At 38.7% G+C, this 18,456-nt stretch overlaps 1 protein-coding gene across 1 annotated transcript; it reads right to left on the bottom strand.

Annotated features, from left to right (window-relative positions):
• Window positions 1-1,439: 1,439 nt before the first annotated feature.
• On the bottom strand, window positions 1,440-17,968 carry LOC128702113 (DNA replication complex GINS protein PSF1). Its single transcript, XM_053796133.2, has 6 exons — window positions 17,766-17,968; window positions 14,185-14,249; window positions 11,873-11,968; window positions 11,184-11,274; window positions 9,469-9,585; window positions 1,440-2,096 (listed from the first exon to the last, which is right to left on the bottom strand). Exons 1-6 carry the CDS (start codon window positions 17,838-17,840, stop codon window positions 1,956-1,958), a joined length of 585 nt encoding a protein of 194 aa, XP_053652108.1. The 5' UTR covers window positions 17,841-17,968; the 3' UTR covers window positions 1,440-1,955.
• Window positions 17,969-18,456: the final 488 nt, after the last annotated feature.

Genomic DNA, 18,456 nt, shown 5'->3' with positions numbered 1-18,456 from the left:
GAATGCCAATAAAAATCTATTAAATAAATTACATCTCCACTAGCAAGCCCTGCCCCAGTTTATATGATCATCAGTACTACTCCTCCACTAGACATCAAGCCTGAATACTACCTCCATGGACATCAAACTAAGCTGCATCACCACAAGCAAGCTCTATCCATGCTTGTATGACAATCACTAGCATTTTGCACCACTATCTTCCTGGTTCCTATAAAAGTCTCCTCTCTCATGTCCCTGTGTTAGAATGATAAAACCTCTGGCGGATGAGACGTATCTTAATAGGGATACCAAGGTGTTGCCTATGTGTTTTATTTGCCAATCCTGTATAAGCATATGTTGTACCCAAAGAGCTGTAAATAACGGGCTTCAACAAAGGTATTTCCATCTACTGGTAATGGTAATACGTATTCATAAATTCATAATAATGTTCTCTTCGTTGAATAAAATTTATCACTATTTCTATTTTTAACAAAGTAGCTGCTGCCCATAAATGTAGGGTGAGCTAAAGACAAACACATTCACCATCATTCATTTTCTAGCTCTCATTTCAGAAGTAAACGAGCTTCACAATTCAAACGATATATCAAACCACAACATCCTCACCCTTCCACTGTGCTTTCCATCTCTAGAAATCAAGTCTGGCTAATTAGTTTAACTGAATCCTTTCACAGGTGTTATCTTGACCTCATCATCATCTTTCAACAAACCGGCTGTATCCCACTGAAGCAGGGTGGCCCAAAAAGAAAAACAAAAGTTTCTCTTGTTAACTTTAGCTGAACTTAAGTCCTGGAGGTGGAAAGTACAGTGCCTGCACTCTAAAGGAGGGGTTTGGGATATCTGCTGTTTAGAGGGGCATCTAAACTGTCGTATCTGCATGCCTCTAACAGGACAGTGATAGTGTAAATGATGGTTAACCCTTAAACGATCCAAACGTATATATACGTTTTTTCAACATCTGAAAGTATGTAAAGAAATGTAGATCTTCTTTTTTGTTTTACATTTGAAAATGTGTAAAAAAACTTTTATCTACATTTTTTTTTTTTTTATATTTGAAAATATGTAAAAAAAAAGTAGATCTACTTTTGTAGCACTAGGAATTTGAACATCGATCTGTTTGGACTGTTTAAGGGTTAAAGTGTTTCTTTTTCAGGTCACCCTGCCTCAGTGGAAGATGGCCAGTGTGTTAAAAAAATTATTACACTACTTACAAAAATGAACCACATCTATATAAAAATAAGTTTTGATTCAGTTTTATTATATTCACAAAACAAGTGCTAAGTCCACTATGGATCACTCGGCAACCTGAATTCATACAATAAGACTATCTAGCTCAGTGTGTTGTTTCAGCAGCATCATTCCATGTACTGAGTTGTCCTGCAGCTTCTTCAAAACTTTTATTAGAAAAGACAAATCCAAAGTGAAGGACAATAATAGTGTACTCCTTTTCAAAGCAGAATTTAATATCAATATATCAAAAATTCGGTATAAAAAGATAAACTCTTAGTATCTAACCAAAAATATTGAAAATATAGGCAGTCAATGCCCCTTCACTAACTTTATATCTAAAATACATTTGTCTCTGTCATATTTCTTAAGCACATCTCTTTTACATGGCAATCTCATGTAGAATATTCTCCCCCATACATTTTAAAGAATCTAAAACATGTATAATAGATATATCTCATGTTGATATGGCTGTCACATATAAGAAACAGTGGTTATTTGCTAATCAGAGAACTTAGAGTGTCTAAGTAAGATTAGGACAACTTCACTAGAGCAAACATGAAAGTGATGAGAAAATAAAAAGCAGGAAGAGAAGTGCAGTGCATTGAATAATTATTCAATACATATACTGCATACAATACAATACATATACTGGTCTCCTACCCTTATATCTAAAAACAATGTGGTTTATTAGTGAAGGCATGACCTCTTATTGTATTTAGAAAACAATCTCATTCAACATGTTCAAGGATGCCTTGCCGAATAAGATGCTGACAGTGAGACATGGGAAGGTAATGGGTTGTATTCTTCTGTAGTACAACAATGTCTCCCTCTTCAATCTCAAATTCACCGTAGTCCTTAAGGCAACGCACCTGTACAGGAAAGAAAATATAATTATACTTAACACTGTTAACTATATATATTTAACATTTTTCACTACAAACAGAGCACACACAAATTATTTTTTTTTAACACATCGGCCATTTCCCACTAAGGCAGGGTGACCCTTCACATTTAGTAATTTATGCAGGAGAAGGGGTTACTAACCCCTTGCTCCTGGCATTTTAATTTCTTATGAAATGCATGGCTTATGAAGGAAGGATTCTTCTTCACTTTTCCATGGAATAAATTATTATTATTATTATATGCTAAACTTATGTGGGTTATTCAGCACAAGTAGTAATGGAGGCTCAATCCTCCATTCACTAATGGCAAGCTTCCTCTCAGAAAACATCTATAAATACTGTACCTCCTTAACCCTTTCAGGGTCCGTCCCATAGATCTACGGCTTTACGGTGAGTGTCCAAACCGTAGATCTACGCCATGAGCTCAGCTCACTCTGATAAACTGTGAGTGGTACATTTGGGCCTAGATATGAGAGAATACATCTGTGTGGCATGTGTGCACCACATAAAACAGATCCTGCAGCACACTGTGTATAATGAGAGAAAAAAACTGAAATCATGATTTTTCGATTAAAACAGCAACTTTGCAGTGTTTTTTCGTATGTTTTTTATAGTTGTATTTGCGATTTCTTGGTCTCATTTGATAGAATGGAAGACATATTACAGAAATAGAGATGATTTTGATTGGTTTTAGCACTGGAAATGGCTTGAAATTGAGCTCAAAGTAGCGGAAATGTTAAATTTTTGCCGATATTCAAGAGTAAACAAACGACCTCACACATCTAATACACGTCAGCTGGTGGGTCTAATATACATTCACAAATATGGTGATGATATTTATACAATTATTACAGTACAGTGGACCCCCGGTTAACGATATTTTTTCACTCCATAAGTATGTTCAGGTGCCAGTACTGACCGAATTTATTCCCATAAGGAATACAGTGGACCCCCGCATAACGATGGCATCACATAGCGATTTTTCCGCATAACGATTACTTTTATCGCAAAATTTTTGCCGCGCATACCGATTAAAAACCCGCTTACCGATTTTCGTCCGAGACGCGTCCAATGTGCCCTCAGCCAGCCTCACATGTGCCGCCCCGTCCCATTGTTTACCAGCCAGCCTCCGCGGTAACATCCAAGCATACACTCGGAATATTTCGTATTATTACAGTATTTTCGGTGCTGTTTCTGGAAAATAAGTGACCATGGGCCCCAAGAAAGCTTCTAGTGCCAACCCTACACCTCAAAGGGTAAGAATTACTATAGAGATGAAGAAAGAGATAATTGATAAGTATGAAAGTGGAGTGCGTATAGCCGACCTAGTCAAGCTGTACAAGAAACCCCAATCAACCATCGCTACTATTGTGGGCACCAGAAAGACAATCAAGGAAGCTGTTCTTGCCAAAGGTTCAACTGTGTTTTCGAAACAAAGATCGCAAGTGATGGAAGATGTTGAGAGACTCTTATTGGTGTGGATAAATGAAAAACAGATAGCAGGAGATAGCATCTCTCAAGCGATCATATGTGAAAAGGCTAGGAAGTTGCATGAGGATTTAATTAAAAAAATGCCTGCAACTAGTGATGATGTGAGTGAATTTAAGGCCAGCAAAGGTTGGTTTGAGAGATTTAAGAAGCGTAGTGGCATCCATAGTGTGATAAGGCATGGTGAGGCTGCCAGTTCGGACCACAAAGCGGCTGAAAAATATGTGCAGGAATTCAAGGAGTACATAGAAACTGAAGGACTGAAACCTGAACAAGTGTTTAATTGTGATGAAACAGGCCTGTTCTGGAAGAAAATGCCAAGCAGGACCTACATTACTCAGGAGGAAAAGGCACTCCCAGGACATAAGCCTATGAAAGACAGGCTTACTTTGTTGATGTGTGCCAATGCTACTGGTGATTGCAAAGTGAAGCCTTTATTAGTGTATCACTCTGAAACTCCCAGAGCGTTCAGGCAAAAGAATGTCCTCAAGGATAATTTGTGTGTGCTGTGGAGGGCAAACAGTAAGGCATGGGTCACTAGGGAATTTTTCTATAACTGGTTACACCATGCATTTGCCCCCAATGTGAAAAATTACCTAACTGAAAAGAAATTAGAACTTAAGTGCCTCCTGGTGTTAGACAATGCCCCTGGTCATCCTACAGACGTGGCAGAGCGACTTTATGGGGACATGAGCTTCATTAAGGTGAAGTTTTTGCCTCCTAATACCACTCCTCTCCTGCAGCCCATGGACCAGCAGGTTATTTCCAACTTCAAGAAACTGTACACAAAAGCTCTGTTTGAAAGGTGCTTTGTAATGACCTCAGAAACTCAACTGACTCTAAGAGAGTTTTGGAGAGATCACTTTAATATCCTCAATTGTGTAAACCTTATAGGTAAGGCTTGGGAGGAAGTGACTAAGAGGACCTTGAACTCTGCTTGGAAGAAACTGTGGCCAGAATGTGTAGACAAAAGGGATTTTGAAGGGTTTGAGGCTAACCCTGAGAATCCTGTGCCAGTTGAGGAATCCATTGTGGCATTGGGAAAGTCCTTGGGGTTGGAGGTTAGTGGGGAGGATGTGGAAGAGTTGGTGGAGGAGGACAATGAAGAACTAACCACTGATGAGCTGATAGATCAACTTCAAGAGCAAGAGGCCAGACCTGAGGAAACTGGTTCAGAGGAGGGGAGAGAGAAATTGAAGAAGTTGCCTACTACAAAGATAAAGGAAATCTGTGCTAAGTGGCTTGAAGTGCAAACCTTCATGGATGAAAATCACCCTCACACAGCTATTGCAAGCCGTGCTGGTGATTATTACACTGACAATGTTGTGAAACACTTTAGGCAAGTCATAAAGGAACGAGAGGTACAGGCCACTATGGACAGATATCTTGTGCGAAAGAAGTCCAGTGACTCTGAAGCTGGCCCTAGTGGCATTAAAAGAAGAAGGGAAGTAACCCCAGAAAAGGACTTACTACCTCAAGTCCTAATGGAAGGGGATTCCCCTTCTAAACACTAACACACTCTCTCCCCTCCTCCCATCCCATCAATCATCACCAGATCTTCAATAAAAGTAAGTGTCATTTAATTGTGCATGCCTTTTTCAGTTTGTGTGTATTAAAATTAACATTTCATGTGGTAAAAAAAAATTTTTTTCATACTTTTGGGCGTCTTGCACGGATTAATTTTATTTCCATTATTTCTTATGGGGAAAATTCATTCGCATAACGATTATTTCGCATAACGATGAGCCCTCTTGCACGGATTAAAATCGTTAACCGGGGGTCCACTGTATTGTGAAGTAGATTATTCATTTCAGACCCCCAAACATACACGTACAAACGCACTTACATAAATACACTTACATAATTGGTCGCATTTGGAGGTAATCGTTATGCGGGGGTCCACTGTATTGCATAACAGTAAATCTTCTATTTTTTGGTGTGAATAAAAATTCATTATGTGAATAAAAAATCAAAATGGAATTTATTTGTAAAGCCTCAAAACATAACTAATGAACAGAGGAAATGTTAGTTTAGTGCCAGGAATGCCTACATTGTTTATTCTGGACCCTATTTTGAAATTGGAATATTTTGAACTTTGTGTTAAATTGGCCAAATTAACAATTTCCGATCACTTTATTTTGTAGTTGAAACAGTTGACTTGGCGATTTCTTGTGCTCAATCGATAGAATAGAAGTAATACTAGTGAAATAGCTAAGAATTTGGTTGATTGGAATAATGTAATTGGCCTAAAATGGGAGTCAAAGTCGGCAAAATCGCCGATTCGTAAATATCGCTGACACATCAAAATTCGCGAGAGCATAATTTCGTCAATTTTCCACCAAATTTCGTACTTTTTGTTTTATTACCTTCACAAAAAGATTCTCTACGATTTCATAAGAAAAAATAACAAATTTTTTTTTTGAAAATTCTTGGACACTGGTGCGTGACTCCAGATTTGGGCCTTGGACCCTGAAAGGGTTAAAATGATACAAAGCATATCTTTCATTTTATTTTGTTACTGATAATCTAAGCCACTGTTTTTTAACCTAAAAGTCATTGGGCATTACCAAATTTCTTAAAAATTCAACAGCTACAACAGGACCCCCATATCTGTGGGGGATGCGTTTGAAGGACCTGCCATGGATACCGAAACCGTGGACGGTAGCAAACCCTATATACAAGTCCTATACATACCTATTATAAACTTTAATTGATAAATTATGCACAATAAGTAGAGAATTATCACTTTTTCACTGATGGGAAGCACTTCACGGCTTCTCTTAGGATTTGAAGAACTGCCAGCTTGTCTACTCTTGCACTTTGGGACCATTATTAGGAAAAATTAAGAGGTATTTTTGGGCCACAGTAAACCATGGATAACAGAAACTGCAGATACCAAATCAGTGGATACAGGGGTTCTACTGTACTTCTGACACTACAGCAAATTAATTCACATTATTGCATATACAAATGTAATGATTCTCCATGGGAAAGTGAAACAGAATTCTTCCTCCGTAAGCCATGCGTGTTGTAAGAGGCGACTAAAATGCCAGGAGCAAGGGGCTAGTAACCCCTTCTCCTGTATACATTACTAAAGTTAAAAAAGAAAAACTTTCCTTTTTCTTTTTAGGTCACCCTGCCTTGGTGGGATATGGCTGGTTTGATGAAGAAAAAAAATGCAGTGATGATATCAAATTCCACTTCATTATTTCTGTGCTGCAGACAAGGCTCACAAGACATATCTATAATGTTGATGATGCTGATGAGCCATCAACACATGATGTGACCTAAACACGACACAGATAAGTAAAACTTCTTCTTTCAATAAACCGGCCGTATCCCACCAAAGCAGGGCGACCTAAAAAGAAAAATGAAGGTTTCTCTTTTTAAATCTGGTAATGTATACAGGAGAAGGGGTTACTAGCCCCTTGCTCCCAGCATTTTAGTCGCCTCTTACAACACACATGGCTTACGCAGGAAGCATTCTGTTTCACTTCCCCATGGAGAATAAGCAAAACATTCCTTTTAAATCTTTGTTTAAAATTGAGAAACTAATTGGGTGTGCTAAAAGAAAAAAAAAATATAATAATAATAATAATAATAATAATAATAATAATAATAATAATAATAATAATAATAATAATAATAATAATAATAATAATAATAATAATAACAACAACAACAGAGGGAGAGGTACCTTTGAAAAAAAAAAAAAAAAAAAAACAGAAGAAATTATACAGAGGACAATTTGAAAACAAAATCAGGAGAATACATTACTGTAGAGTACATCAATCCAGATCAATGCAATTGCCTGACTACAAAATTCCATAAACTGTGTCTGCATTATGGATAGAAAACTTTTAAAAAGGAGATGGGCACAGCACTGAATATATGGCTGAAAAAAAATTGATGTACATTTTGATAAACAAGTTTAGTTTGATTTGGCAGCCCTTTCACTGGGTAAGATGCTCTGCCACAAGATGAAATAGACAAGTCCAATGTGGCCATCATAGAACCACAAGAAACAAGTCACCCATAACTGACAACAATGATGTGAGGGTAGCCAAAAGCCAAGGTGTAGCTAGACATAAAATAGCTCACTGATCAGAAATGCAGACCTACAACAATGTCAAAGGAGTCTCCAAATTCAATGCCTGGAACAGCAGAGTGGCTAGACACCTAGAAAAAGATGACTATTTCATGTTTATTTTAGGTGTGTCAAAGCCATTGATGAATGAAAAGGACAAGCAGTGGAAAGAGTTCAGTACCAGCAATACACTTTATATGGGGCAGACTCTTGCTGGCATACTGAAGGCAAGGAGGGGAATGGGAGTTGGGGTTATTGTTTGGAAGGGGTATCCTCCTTCATAAGGACTTCATGTAACAAGTCCCTATCTGGGGTTACTTTCCTTCTTTGTCTTTTACTGGCACTTGGACCAGCTTGTCCAGAGAGGTCTGTTTCTGGCATCTCTAAGATTTGCCTGAAGTGGGACAAGGTTTTGTCACTGAACATGTTGCAGATATGGCTTGTTTGAGCTTGGTCAGGGTGATATTTCTCCATAAAACTTTGCAACTCACTCCACTTTGCAAACATGTCCTTAATCACAGAAGAAGGCACATTCTTCCCTCTCTCTTCCTCCTCCTCTGAAGCAATTACCTCAGCTGTGGTCTGTTGCTGTTGCAGATGAAGGTCTTGCAGCTCTTCAGTGGTTAGGTCTTCCCTGTGGTCCTCCACCAACTCTTCCACATCCTGGCCACTCACATCCAATCCCATGGGCTTCCCCAAAGCCACAACACATTCCACAACAGGCAGAGGGTCGACAGGGTCAGGGCGTATTGCTCACTCACCCAGAGACACAGCCAGACTGACTCACGAACGCAGCAGAGTGGCGGGTGGATGGGACCAATACGGCCGATTTCCGAGTTGCTGGCCGAAATCCAAGATAGAATTTCGGCCAAAATCCGAATTGACCGATATCCAGAATGGCCGATATCTGAGGGTTCACTATATATACCCTCTGTATCCTTATACTGTTTGTAACAGCTTGACAAAGCTTCTGGAGAGCGAAATGTTGCCACAATAAAATGTTGAATTAGTTGCACTTGTGTCCTTTTACATAACATTGTCAGCAATTCTACCAACACTAATACACATTCTCCAATAACACCGAATCATTTTCAAGCAGCCACTGTGACAAGTGCCACTTTATATACAATTACATGTATACAATTCCTGATACTATACTTAAAACCCAAGCTTCTCCTTAAGAAACTAAAACATTCCATTTGCAACCCCCTCTGTGACATAACACATCCATGTCTAAGACTTACTTTTACTTAAAAATACTCACTTCTTTCCTACTTACTCTAACCTAAACCTCGCTTTCCTCATAAAAAAAAACTTTTATCGCTTATTTCATACACTGACGAAAGTCACATCACTTCTTTTTATGTGCCTTTTCTAAATCCACAAAGGATATAACCAACTCCAGTTCCTAAATTATGAACTACTTACATACATGTTTCAATGCAAAGACTTGATCCACATACAGCTGTTCATTTTAAAATCCACCCTGTTCCTCTGCAATCATATTTTGTCTTTCCTGTCATTCCTTCTATAACAATTCTTCCATACACTTTGCCTGATATAGTCAACAGACACAGGTCTTTGTTATAAGACAACCTGATAAATGGTGTTACCCTATGGTGAGGATGTGGCAAGACAGGTGTCTAAGGACCCTTATGGTGGGTAGGCCATGACTATATGGTGAGCCACAGCAGCAGTGACCAGTCAGTGACTTACCAGTGCTAGACTCTGGTCAGTGTTGAAAGAAGCTATATACTGACTAACCTCAACGTACAAATTCTTAGGTGGTTTAGTGTCCTGTGTAAGGTCTAGTCCAGTTCCTTCTCCCAGTGACCTCATGTATGCTGCAAGATTCTTGTTATACCTACTGAACCACTGAACCTGCAATATAAAATTTTATGAAATTTCTTTAATTTGAAAAATTAAACTAATTATATTATTCAACAGTGAAGAAGACACACATTAGAAAGCAAACCATCACTGGAACAATGCTTTACTCTGTTATGATTTAACAACACTCTACAGAGAGTGAAACAAAGTCCAAGTAAAATCTTATTCTACAAATATGATTTTCCTCACTATTGTCAGCAGTATGCTGACAATAGTGAGATAGAGAAAATATTTTGAGAAATTGTGTAGGAAGGCAGCGAGTGATGCAGTAAGTATAGTAAAATCTTGTTTTAACGGACACTGATTTAATCAATTTTTGGATTAATAGGTAAAATTGTTTTGCTAAATCCAGCAAATGCCTATTGTTATGGTCTGAGTAAACTGATTTCAGATATAACAGACAAAGTCAGCAAAATTCAGAATTGTCCATTGTTATGATTACCTGGAGTATACCTAGAGAGGGTTTTGGGAATCAACGCCCCCGTGGCCCGGTCTGTGACCAGGCCTCTCAATGGATCAGGACCTGATCAACCAGGCTATTTCTGCTGGCTGCGCAAACCAACATACAAACTACAGCTCGGCTGATCAGGTATTGACTTTAGGTGCCTGTCCAGTGCCTTCCTGAAGATAGCCAGGGGTCTATTTGTAATCCCCCTTATGTATGCTGGGAGGAAGATGAACAGTCTTAGGCCCCTGACACTCACTGTCTCTCTTAGCATACTCATGGCACCCCTGCTTTTCATTGGGGGATGTTGCATCTCCTGCGAAGTCTTTTGCTTTCATAGGGAGTGATTTTCATGTGTAAATTTGGGACTTGTTCCTCTAGGATTTTCCTAGTTTATATAATCATGTATCTCTCGCCTGCATTCCAGGGAATACAAATCAATAATACTAATAATAATAACTTTATTTACAACAAGTACATGTACAAGGTATACAGGCCTAGCTGACATCAATGACATACTGCTATACAGAAAGCCGCTTGTTATGCAGAGCACTTCAAGCAAATTTGGTCAGTTTTGTCCCAGGATGCAACCCACACCAGTTGACTAACACCCAGGTACCCATTTTACTGATGGGTGAACATAGACAGCCGGTGTAAGGAAATGCATCCAACATTTCCACCCCTTTGCCGAGAATCAAACCTGGACCCTCACCGTGTGAAGCGAGAACTTTTGCCACCAAGCCAAGGGGCACCGTACATCGTACTTATCTCCATGGGGAAGTTGAAAAGATTTCTTTCTCTGTAATCCATGCGTGTCGTAAAAGGCGACTAAAATGCCAGGAGCAAGGGGCTAGTTACCCCTTCTCCTGTATACATTACTAAAGTTAAAAGGAGAAACTTTTGTTTTTCTTTTTGGGCCACCCTGCCTCAATGGGATATGGCTAGTTTGCTGAAAGAAGAAAAAATGTACTAATCTATATGGTAAAGAAAAATCAATGAATGGAAGCTAGTCAGATGAAAGTATGGACAGCACTCATCAAGAACACACCAATACTTAAACAAAGAAATCAATGAGCAGAATACACGATAAAAAAGTATTACATTCAAATAAATGCATGAAATCTTACAAATAAAATTAACTGACCTCAGGTTCACATATATTGGCTCGAATTTCTGCTGGTAGAATACTGCCAAATTCCCAGCGCATAGCTTTAATTCTTTCCAACCTGTTGTATCTGTAATGAATGGTAAACATTTATTGCTAAAAGTTTGTGTATAGTAATTTATTTTAGTTTTTTAAACTTTAAAATTAACATCCCATGTGCAGTAAAACCTGATAAATATCAATAAAGGTAGCATAACAACATACAGTATTCAAATTCATTATTTTTACAGAATTATATTCATTTAGAGATGAAGGTCAAGGGAAGAACAACACATTGAGCTTTAATATACACAAATAAATAATCATGTTATTCTCAATTTTCTTTTGCCTTGAAGCTATAAACTAATAATTATTTCAGGTTCATTTAAGTTTTTCTCTCTCCCACTGGTCTTGAAGCTTCTACAAAATTTGTTTTCAAACTTTATCTATTGTTTTATATATGGGAATAAAAATTTAGAAGGACAAATAACAGGAGATCCTGCAGCACTACAGTGACCAAGCAAATCAAGATAATTTTGCAAATTTTAATTTTTGGTACCAGTAATTAAATAAATCTTCAAAAGACTATCTGATTTATATTCCACAAAGATTAAATTAACTTGAAAATGCAATCTACCTTTATCTAGATGATATAACTTTTTTTAAACGACAAAATGACCTCTACTTACAAGTAAGCCAGCAAACATCTTTTATTTCTCTCCAAAGCAGCATGTCGTAAATGAACTCCAGAAAAAAATCGTACATCACCTGCTACTGTTGCATTCCTTAAGAAAATATACAAGAAATAAAATTACATATAAGCTGCAAGGTATATAAAATTACTTGCAGCTTATTGAACATGTAGCACAACTAACAAAATAAAAAATCATTTGAGATTTAAAAGAACTGTTCACTATCTGGAGTTTATCTAGAGAGAGCTCCGGGGGTCAACGCCCCCGCGGCCCTGTCTGTGACCAGGCCTCCTTAGTCAGTGTCCCAGGATGCGACCACACACCAGTCGATTAACACCCAGGTACCCATTTTACTGATGGGGAACATAGACAACAGGTGGAGAGAAACACGTCCAATGTTTCTACTCTGGCTGGGAATCGAACCCAGGCCCTCACCGTGTGAAGCGAGAGCGTTAACCACCAGGCCACCAGTGGTCCCTCGTTTTTCGTAATTAATCCGTTCCTGGAGCCGTTACTATAAATGAAATTTACGATTTGCGAATCAATTTTACCCATAAGAAATAATGTAAATACAATTAATCCGTTCCTGACACCCAGAAGTATTAAAACAAAAAAATTTTTTACATGAAATATACATGTAGTACATAAACAATACAATGGGAAATGATGAATGAAACATTAACAGCATAACACTTACCTTTACTGGAGATTCTTCTTAGTGTATGGGAGACTGGAGGAGGAGAGAGATTGGATTGTTTACCGTTTGGAAGGGGAATTCCCTTCCAGCAACACCTCAGGTACCAATTGCTTCTCTTCTCTGTTTCTTAATGCCACTAGGACCACCTTGAGAGTCACTCTAGTCCTGTCTCGCAAAGTAACTGTGGAGAGAGCTCTGTTTCTGGCGTCTCTTTAACACTTCCCTAAAATGGCCCAAGACTTTGTCACTGTACATATTTCTCACCTTCTTTACCACAGGCTTGGCACTAGGGGCTTTCTTTGGAGCCATGGCAGCTTATTTAATATTTGCAAGCACTAAAATGAGTGGAATATTATGAAATATTTCGTAGGAGCACTTGAGGGGACCTTCACTCACTGATAAACAATGCCAGACTGGCTGGGTAGGGAGGCCACCCGGACGAACTACTATTCGCGAGTCAACCTATGAAAAGCGAGTCCATGTTTATACGAAAATACCCCTATGATTGGCGAAATTTACGATTGCCGAGAACTACGAAAAGCGAGGGACCACTGTATATGATATAATGTAAAGTACATTTTTTCAACTATGCATGCATTATCAATAAAAACATTCCCTGTTATATAACCAAAAGATACGTTTGCACATCTGATTCTATCATCTCATAAACAGTGCTGTACTGAAGAGAAGAATGTATTCCTGTATTGCAAAATGCAGTATAAAGAATTGCTTCATAGAACTAGAAAAAAGAATCTGGAGGTGGCAGTGAGCCCTGAAGCCAGAGGAATAAACAGACTCATCTGTAGAGAGCTTACAGTAATAGTAAAGAATTTTCTGGCAAACCCATAACTGTCACTTATCCAGTGAGAGGTTTGTACTCCCTTGTTCTAAAGAAAGAAATCTAACCTTGGGGTGAGAATAAATGAGCTTCCTCAGATAAAATAACAACAGATCAGATGACCATTGCAAAGCATGTAGGGCACCCACTTAGGCTCCCAAAGCAAAAGTCAAAAAGAATACCATTGTCTGCATAAAGAAAGCATTCTGATTTTGGAAAATAGTGGAGGAGAGGCTGGAGGTGATAAACACCAATATGACAAATAAAAACTTCTAAGGAATCCATGTGTGGAAAGGCTCATGCAAGGTACATTTAAGCCTGCAAATGAATTCTCTGCCCTGCCTGGAAATAGACATAGGAGGAGGATCCTGAAATAAGCATTAAGCATGAGAAGAATGTTCATCTCATGTTAAGAGAAGCACTAACGTCATCCAACCAACATTGTGTGGAGCCTAATGTGTTCGTACTCGAACAACACTTCCTCTTAGGAGAAACTCAAGCCAATGAAAGAAGCTCATAATAGCCAAGATTTAAGCATGGAAACTTAAGTTTCCAGTTTGTGAGCCTGCCTGTTGTAGATGGAGAGGAAGTACAGTAATATACAATATATACAAAGTTCAGCAGGGAGTTTTTAAATATAAATGTAAAATAGAATCAAGAGTTATTTACAAAATAATGTAATTTTATAGTGTATGTACCTTACTGATTCAGAGGAACAAATATCAATAACTGAATGCAGTATAACCATACGCTATACATATATAAAAAACTTACACATCACGCTGATTTTGCTCAAACAATGTTGTCATCTCCTCCAGTACCATTCTAATCGAGTCCTCCTAAAAGTAATAAAAAGGTCAATATTGTTTACATGTGAATATGTCATTTTTCTTGTAGTATAATAATAATTATGACATTATGTGATATTCTTTCAACACACCGGCTGTATCCCACCAAGGCAGGGTGGCCCAAAAGGAAAAACAAAAGTTTCTCCTTCTAAATTTAGTAATAGTATATACAGGAGAAGAGGTTACTAGCCCCTTGCTCCCAGCATTTTAGTCGCCTCTTACATCACGCATGGCTTACGGAGGAAGAATTCTGTTCCACTTCCCCATGGAGATAAGAGGAAATAAACAAGAACAAGAACTAGAAAGAAAATAGAAGAAAACCCAGAGGGGTGTCTATATATATGCTTGTACATGTATGTGTAGTGTGACTTAAGTGTAAGTAGAAGTAGCAAGACATACCTGAAACCTTGCATGTTTATGAGACAAAAAAATGGACACCAGCAATCCTACCATCATGTAAAACAATTACAGGCTTTCGTTTTACACTCATCTGGCAGGACGGTAGTACCTCCCTGGGCAGTTGCTGTCTACCAACGTACTACCTAGGATTGTGATAATATTGTACATTAAAATGGGGTGGTGCAAGACTACGCTATTCTTAATACAATATTTCTGCTGGAAAGTAGTATAAATGAAATTAAGAAAAATGCAAATACTACACTATGAAATAGGTTTCAAATGCATATGGATGAAGAGATGCTGAAAAAGCTGTTTAACCCTTTGACTGTTTTGGTCGTATATATACGTCTTACGAGCCGGTGTTTCAGACGTATATACGTATACTCAATAATTCTAGCGGCTTTAAATCAAGCGGAAGAAAGCTGGTAGGCCCACATGTGAGAGAATGGGTCTGTGTGGTCAGTGTGCACCACATAAAAAAAATCCTGCAGCACACAGTGCGTAATGAGAAAAAAAAAACTCTGATCGTTTTTTTGGATTAAAATGCTGACTTTGGGGTGTATTTTCGTATAGTATTTATCGATGTATTTGCGTTTTCATGGTCTTAGGTGATAAAATGGAAAACATATTACAGAAATAGAGATGATTTTCATTACTTTGAAGATGAAAACGTCCTTGAAACTGAGCTCAAAGTAGCGGAAATGTTCGATTTTTACCAATGTTCAGGAGTAAACAAATCACACCACACGTCCAATACACGTCAACTGGGGAGTCTAATATTCTTTCACTAGTGCACTGATATTATTTATACCATTTTTACAATAATACATTAGTCTGCATAACAATAAATTTTGTATTTTTTTGTATGAATAAAAAATCAAAATAGAAAGCAATAATAATATAAGAGGGGCCTAGAGATGTGACTAATGAACAGAGGATATGTTATTTTAGTGCCAAGAATGTCTACCTTGTTTATTCTGGACCCTATTTTGAAATTGGCATCTTTTTTAGTTTGTATGAAATTGGCCAAATTGCCAATTTCTGACCACAATACTGGGTAGTCCAAATTGGTAAATGGGAGGTTTCTTGTACTCAGCTGATAGATAAAATGGAGTTCTAAAGAAATAGCTACGAGTATGGTCAACTGGCACAAAGGAATTGGCTGAAAATAGGGCTCAAAGTTGGCGAAATCGCCAATACGCATATGTCGCCGAGACCGCTAACTTTGCGGGAGCGTAATTCCATGAGTTTTCGACCAAATTTCGAACTTTTGGTGGCATTACCATCGGAAAAAGATTCTCTATCATTTCATACATAAGAAAAAATAATTTTTTTTTTTCAAAACTTTAGTGACATAGAATGACAGTTTCAGAAAGGGGCCTGAAACAGTCAAAGGGTTAAAACATATATTAAAAAAAAATTTGAATATGCAGCAGTTATGTGGTGCCCACACCTAAAAAAAAAATAGAACTCGGAAAAAGTCCAAAAATCAAAAGGCTGAAAACACTAAAGATATCTACAATCTTAGGAGATTCTTCTTTAACCTTTAAAAATTCAGGAGAAATGACCTAGACAGCAAAGTGGTAGAAGCCGAATTCATGCTTAGTCAGGAAGAGTGAGCCCTGCAATGAGGCAGGGCCAAGAGCTGAGACTCAACCCCTGCAAAGAGGAGAAAAAGGGAAGACATAACATATATGGTAATAAAAGAATACGAAAGCATAAAGAGATTTTGTAATGCCTTCAATGGGGATACCTGAAGTATACCTTGAGGGTGTTTTGGGGGTCAATGCCCCCATGGTCAGGTCCGTGACTATGCCTCACGGTAGATCAGGACCTGATCAACCAGGCTGTTGCTGCTGGCTGCATGTAAACCAACGTATGAACCACAGCCCTGCTAGTCAGGTATTGACTTTAGGCGCCTGCCCAGCTCCCTCTGGAAGACAGCCAGGGGTCTATTGGTAATCCCCTTTATGTATGCTGGGAGGCAGTTGAACAGATATAAATTAAGAAAAAAATTGAGCCAAAGAGATACTGGAGATGAATGAAACAGAAGAGGACGTAAGTATTACTATTACTGGAGCTGTAAATATATGATAAACACATTAATGTAGATGAGACACTACACACACAGCTTTTTTTTTTTGTAGCTATGTATAGGTAATTATCCTCCCGCTTAAGTTTGGCCAAGCTTGGTAGCCCCATGGCCTGGTGGGTAAAGCTCTCACTTCACACGGCATGGGTCCGGGTTCCATTCCCAGCAAGGGTAGAAGCAGTGGGGGTGTTTCATTACACCAGTTGTCCATGTTCACCCATCAGTACAATGGGTACCTGGGTGTTAGTTGACTGGTGTGGGTCGCATCTTGGGCCAAAACTGACCTAATCTGCCCCGAAATGCTCTGCATAACAAGTGGCTTTCTATAAAGTAGTATGTCACTGATGTCAGCCAGGCCTGCATACCATGTACATGTACTTGTAGAAATGAAGATATATTATATTATTATAATTTAGCAGTGGAGGCAATAACACTGCTTAACCTAACATACTATACATTCACATTGAAAATTTACCTCAAACACCTAAGTTTTTAAAGCATAAAGAAAAGTCCCTCCAGCTAGAAAGTAAATGCTAACTAAAAAAAAAAAAACACTCAAAATGGAGCCAATGTACACGTATTCAGATTTCATTAGTTTAACAATAATAACAATAAAAAGTTTAGTTTAGCATGAGACATGTTTGTACACAGGAGTGTAATAATTTAGTGAACATGCCAAAAACCCCTTTATATGCAGAGCATTTTGGGCATATTTAAGACTAACTTAAGACTAATAAGGCAATAACAGTGCAATAATTTCACATATGGTCATTAGGCGAGTTACAATGAATACAGGAAAACTGAATATTCAACTAGTTCACGCCATATGGGTTTAGTAAGTTCAATAGAGAATAACTGGTTTTAATATAGTTTATAAAAAATACAGTATTACAGTTTAGTACAATTTAAAACAATGAAGTTGAAAGAATTTTATGTTTGAAGTAATAATTAAATAGTTGAGCAATAAAGCGCAATATACAGTAATAAAATTGAAACAAGGTTGTACTATGACTTACATTAAAAGTTGGTAATTGACCATCTTTAGATCTGTCAAGTTCTTTAATAAGTTCTAAAGCCTTTTCTCCAAGCATGGTGAAGTACTTCTTAAATGTTAACGTTCTTCCTCAGGACACATGCAGTTTGTTCTTCAACAACCAACCATCACTCTCATTGTTGGTGGTTTACAGGGCCACTCACACCTTACACCGTAACAACCCTGTGTCCGGGTGTTCTGGTGTCCGAGTGTCCGGGTGTCCTGGTGTCCTGCTGCCCGGGTGTCCGGGTGTCCTGGTGTCCGGGTGTCCGGGTGTCCTGGTGTCCTGGTGTCCTGGTGTCCGGGTGTCCTGGTGTCCGGGTGTCCGGGTGTCCTGGTGTCCTGGTGTCCGGGTGTCCTGGTGTCCGGGTGTCCTGGTGTCCGGGTGTCCGGGTGTCTGGGTGTCCTGGTGTCCTGGTGTCCTGGTGTCCTGGTGTCCGGGTGTCCGGGTGTGTAGAAAAAAAGCGGGTAGCTGCCTCAATTTCGTATAGCCCTGCTTGTCAGGTAGTGATAGATAAGAAATGCACTTTATATTGGTCTATGTCGCGGTCCACCCGCGGCCCGGTCTGTGACCAGGCCTCCTGGTGGATCAGAGCCTGATCAACCAGGCTGTTGCTGCTGGCTGCACGCAAACCAACGTACGAGCCACAGCCCGGCTGATCAGGAACTGACTT

The sequence above is a fragment of the Cherax quadricarinatus genome, chromosome 83 (assembly GCF_038502225.1).
Source record: "Cherax quadricarinatus isolate ZL_2023a chromosome 83, ASM3850222v1, whole genome shotgun sequence".
NCBI lineage: Eukaryota > Metazoa > Arthropoda > Malacostraca > Decapoda > Parastacidae > Cherax > Cherax quadricarinatus.
The sequence above is the reverse complement of the archived record's forward strand: the minus strand, read 5'-3'. Positions and strand labels throughout refer to the sequence as shown.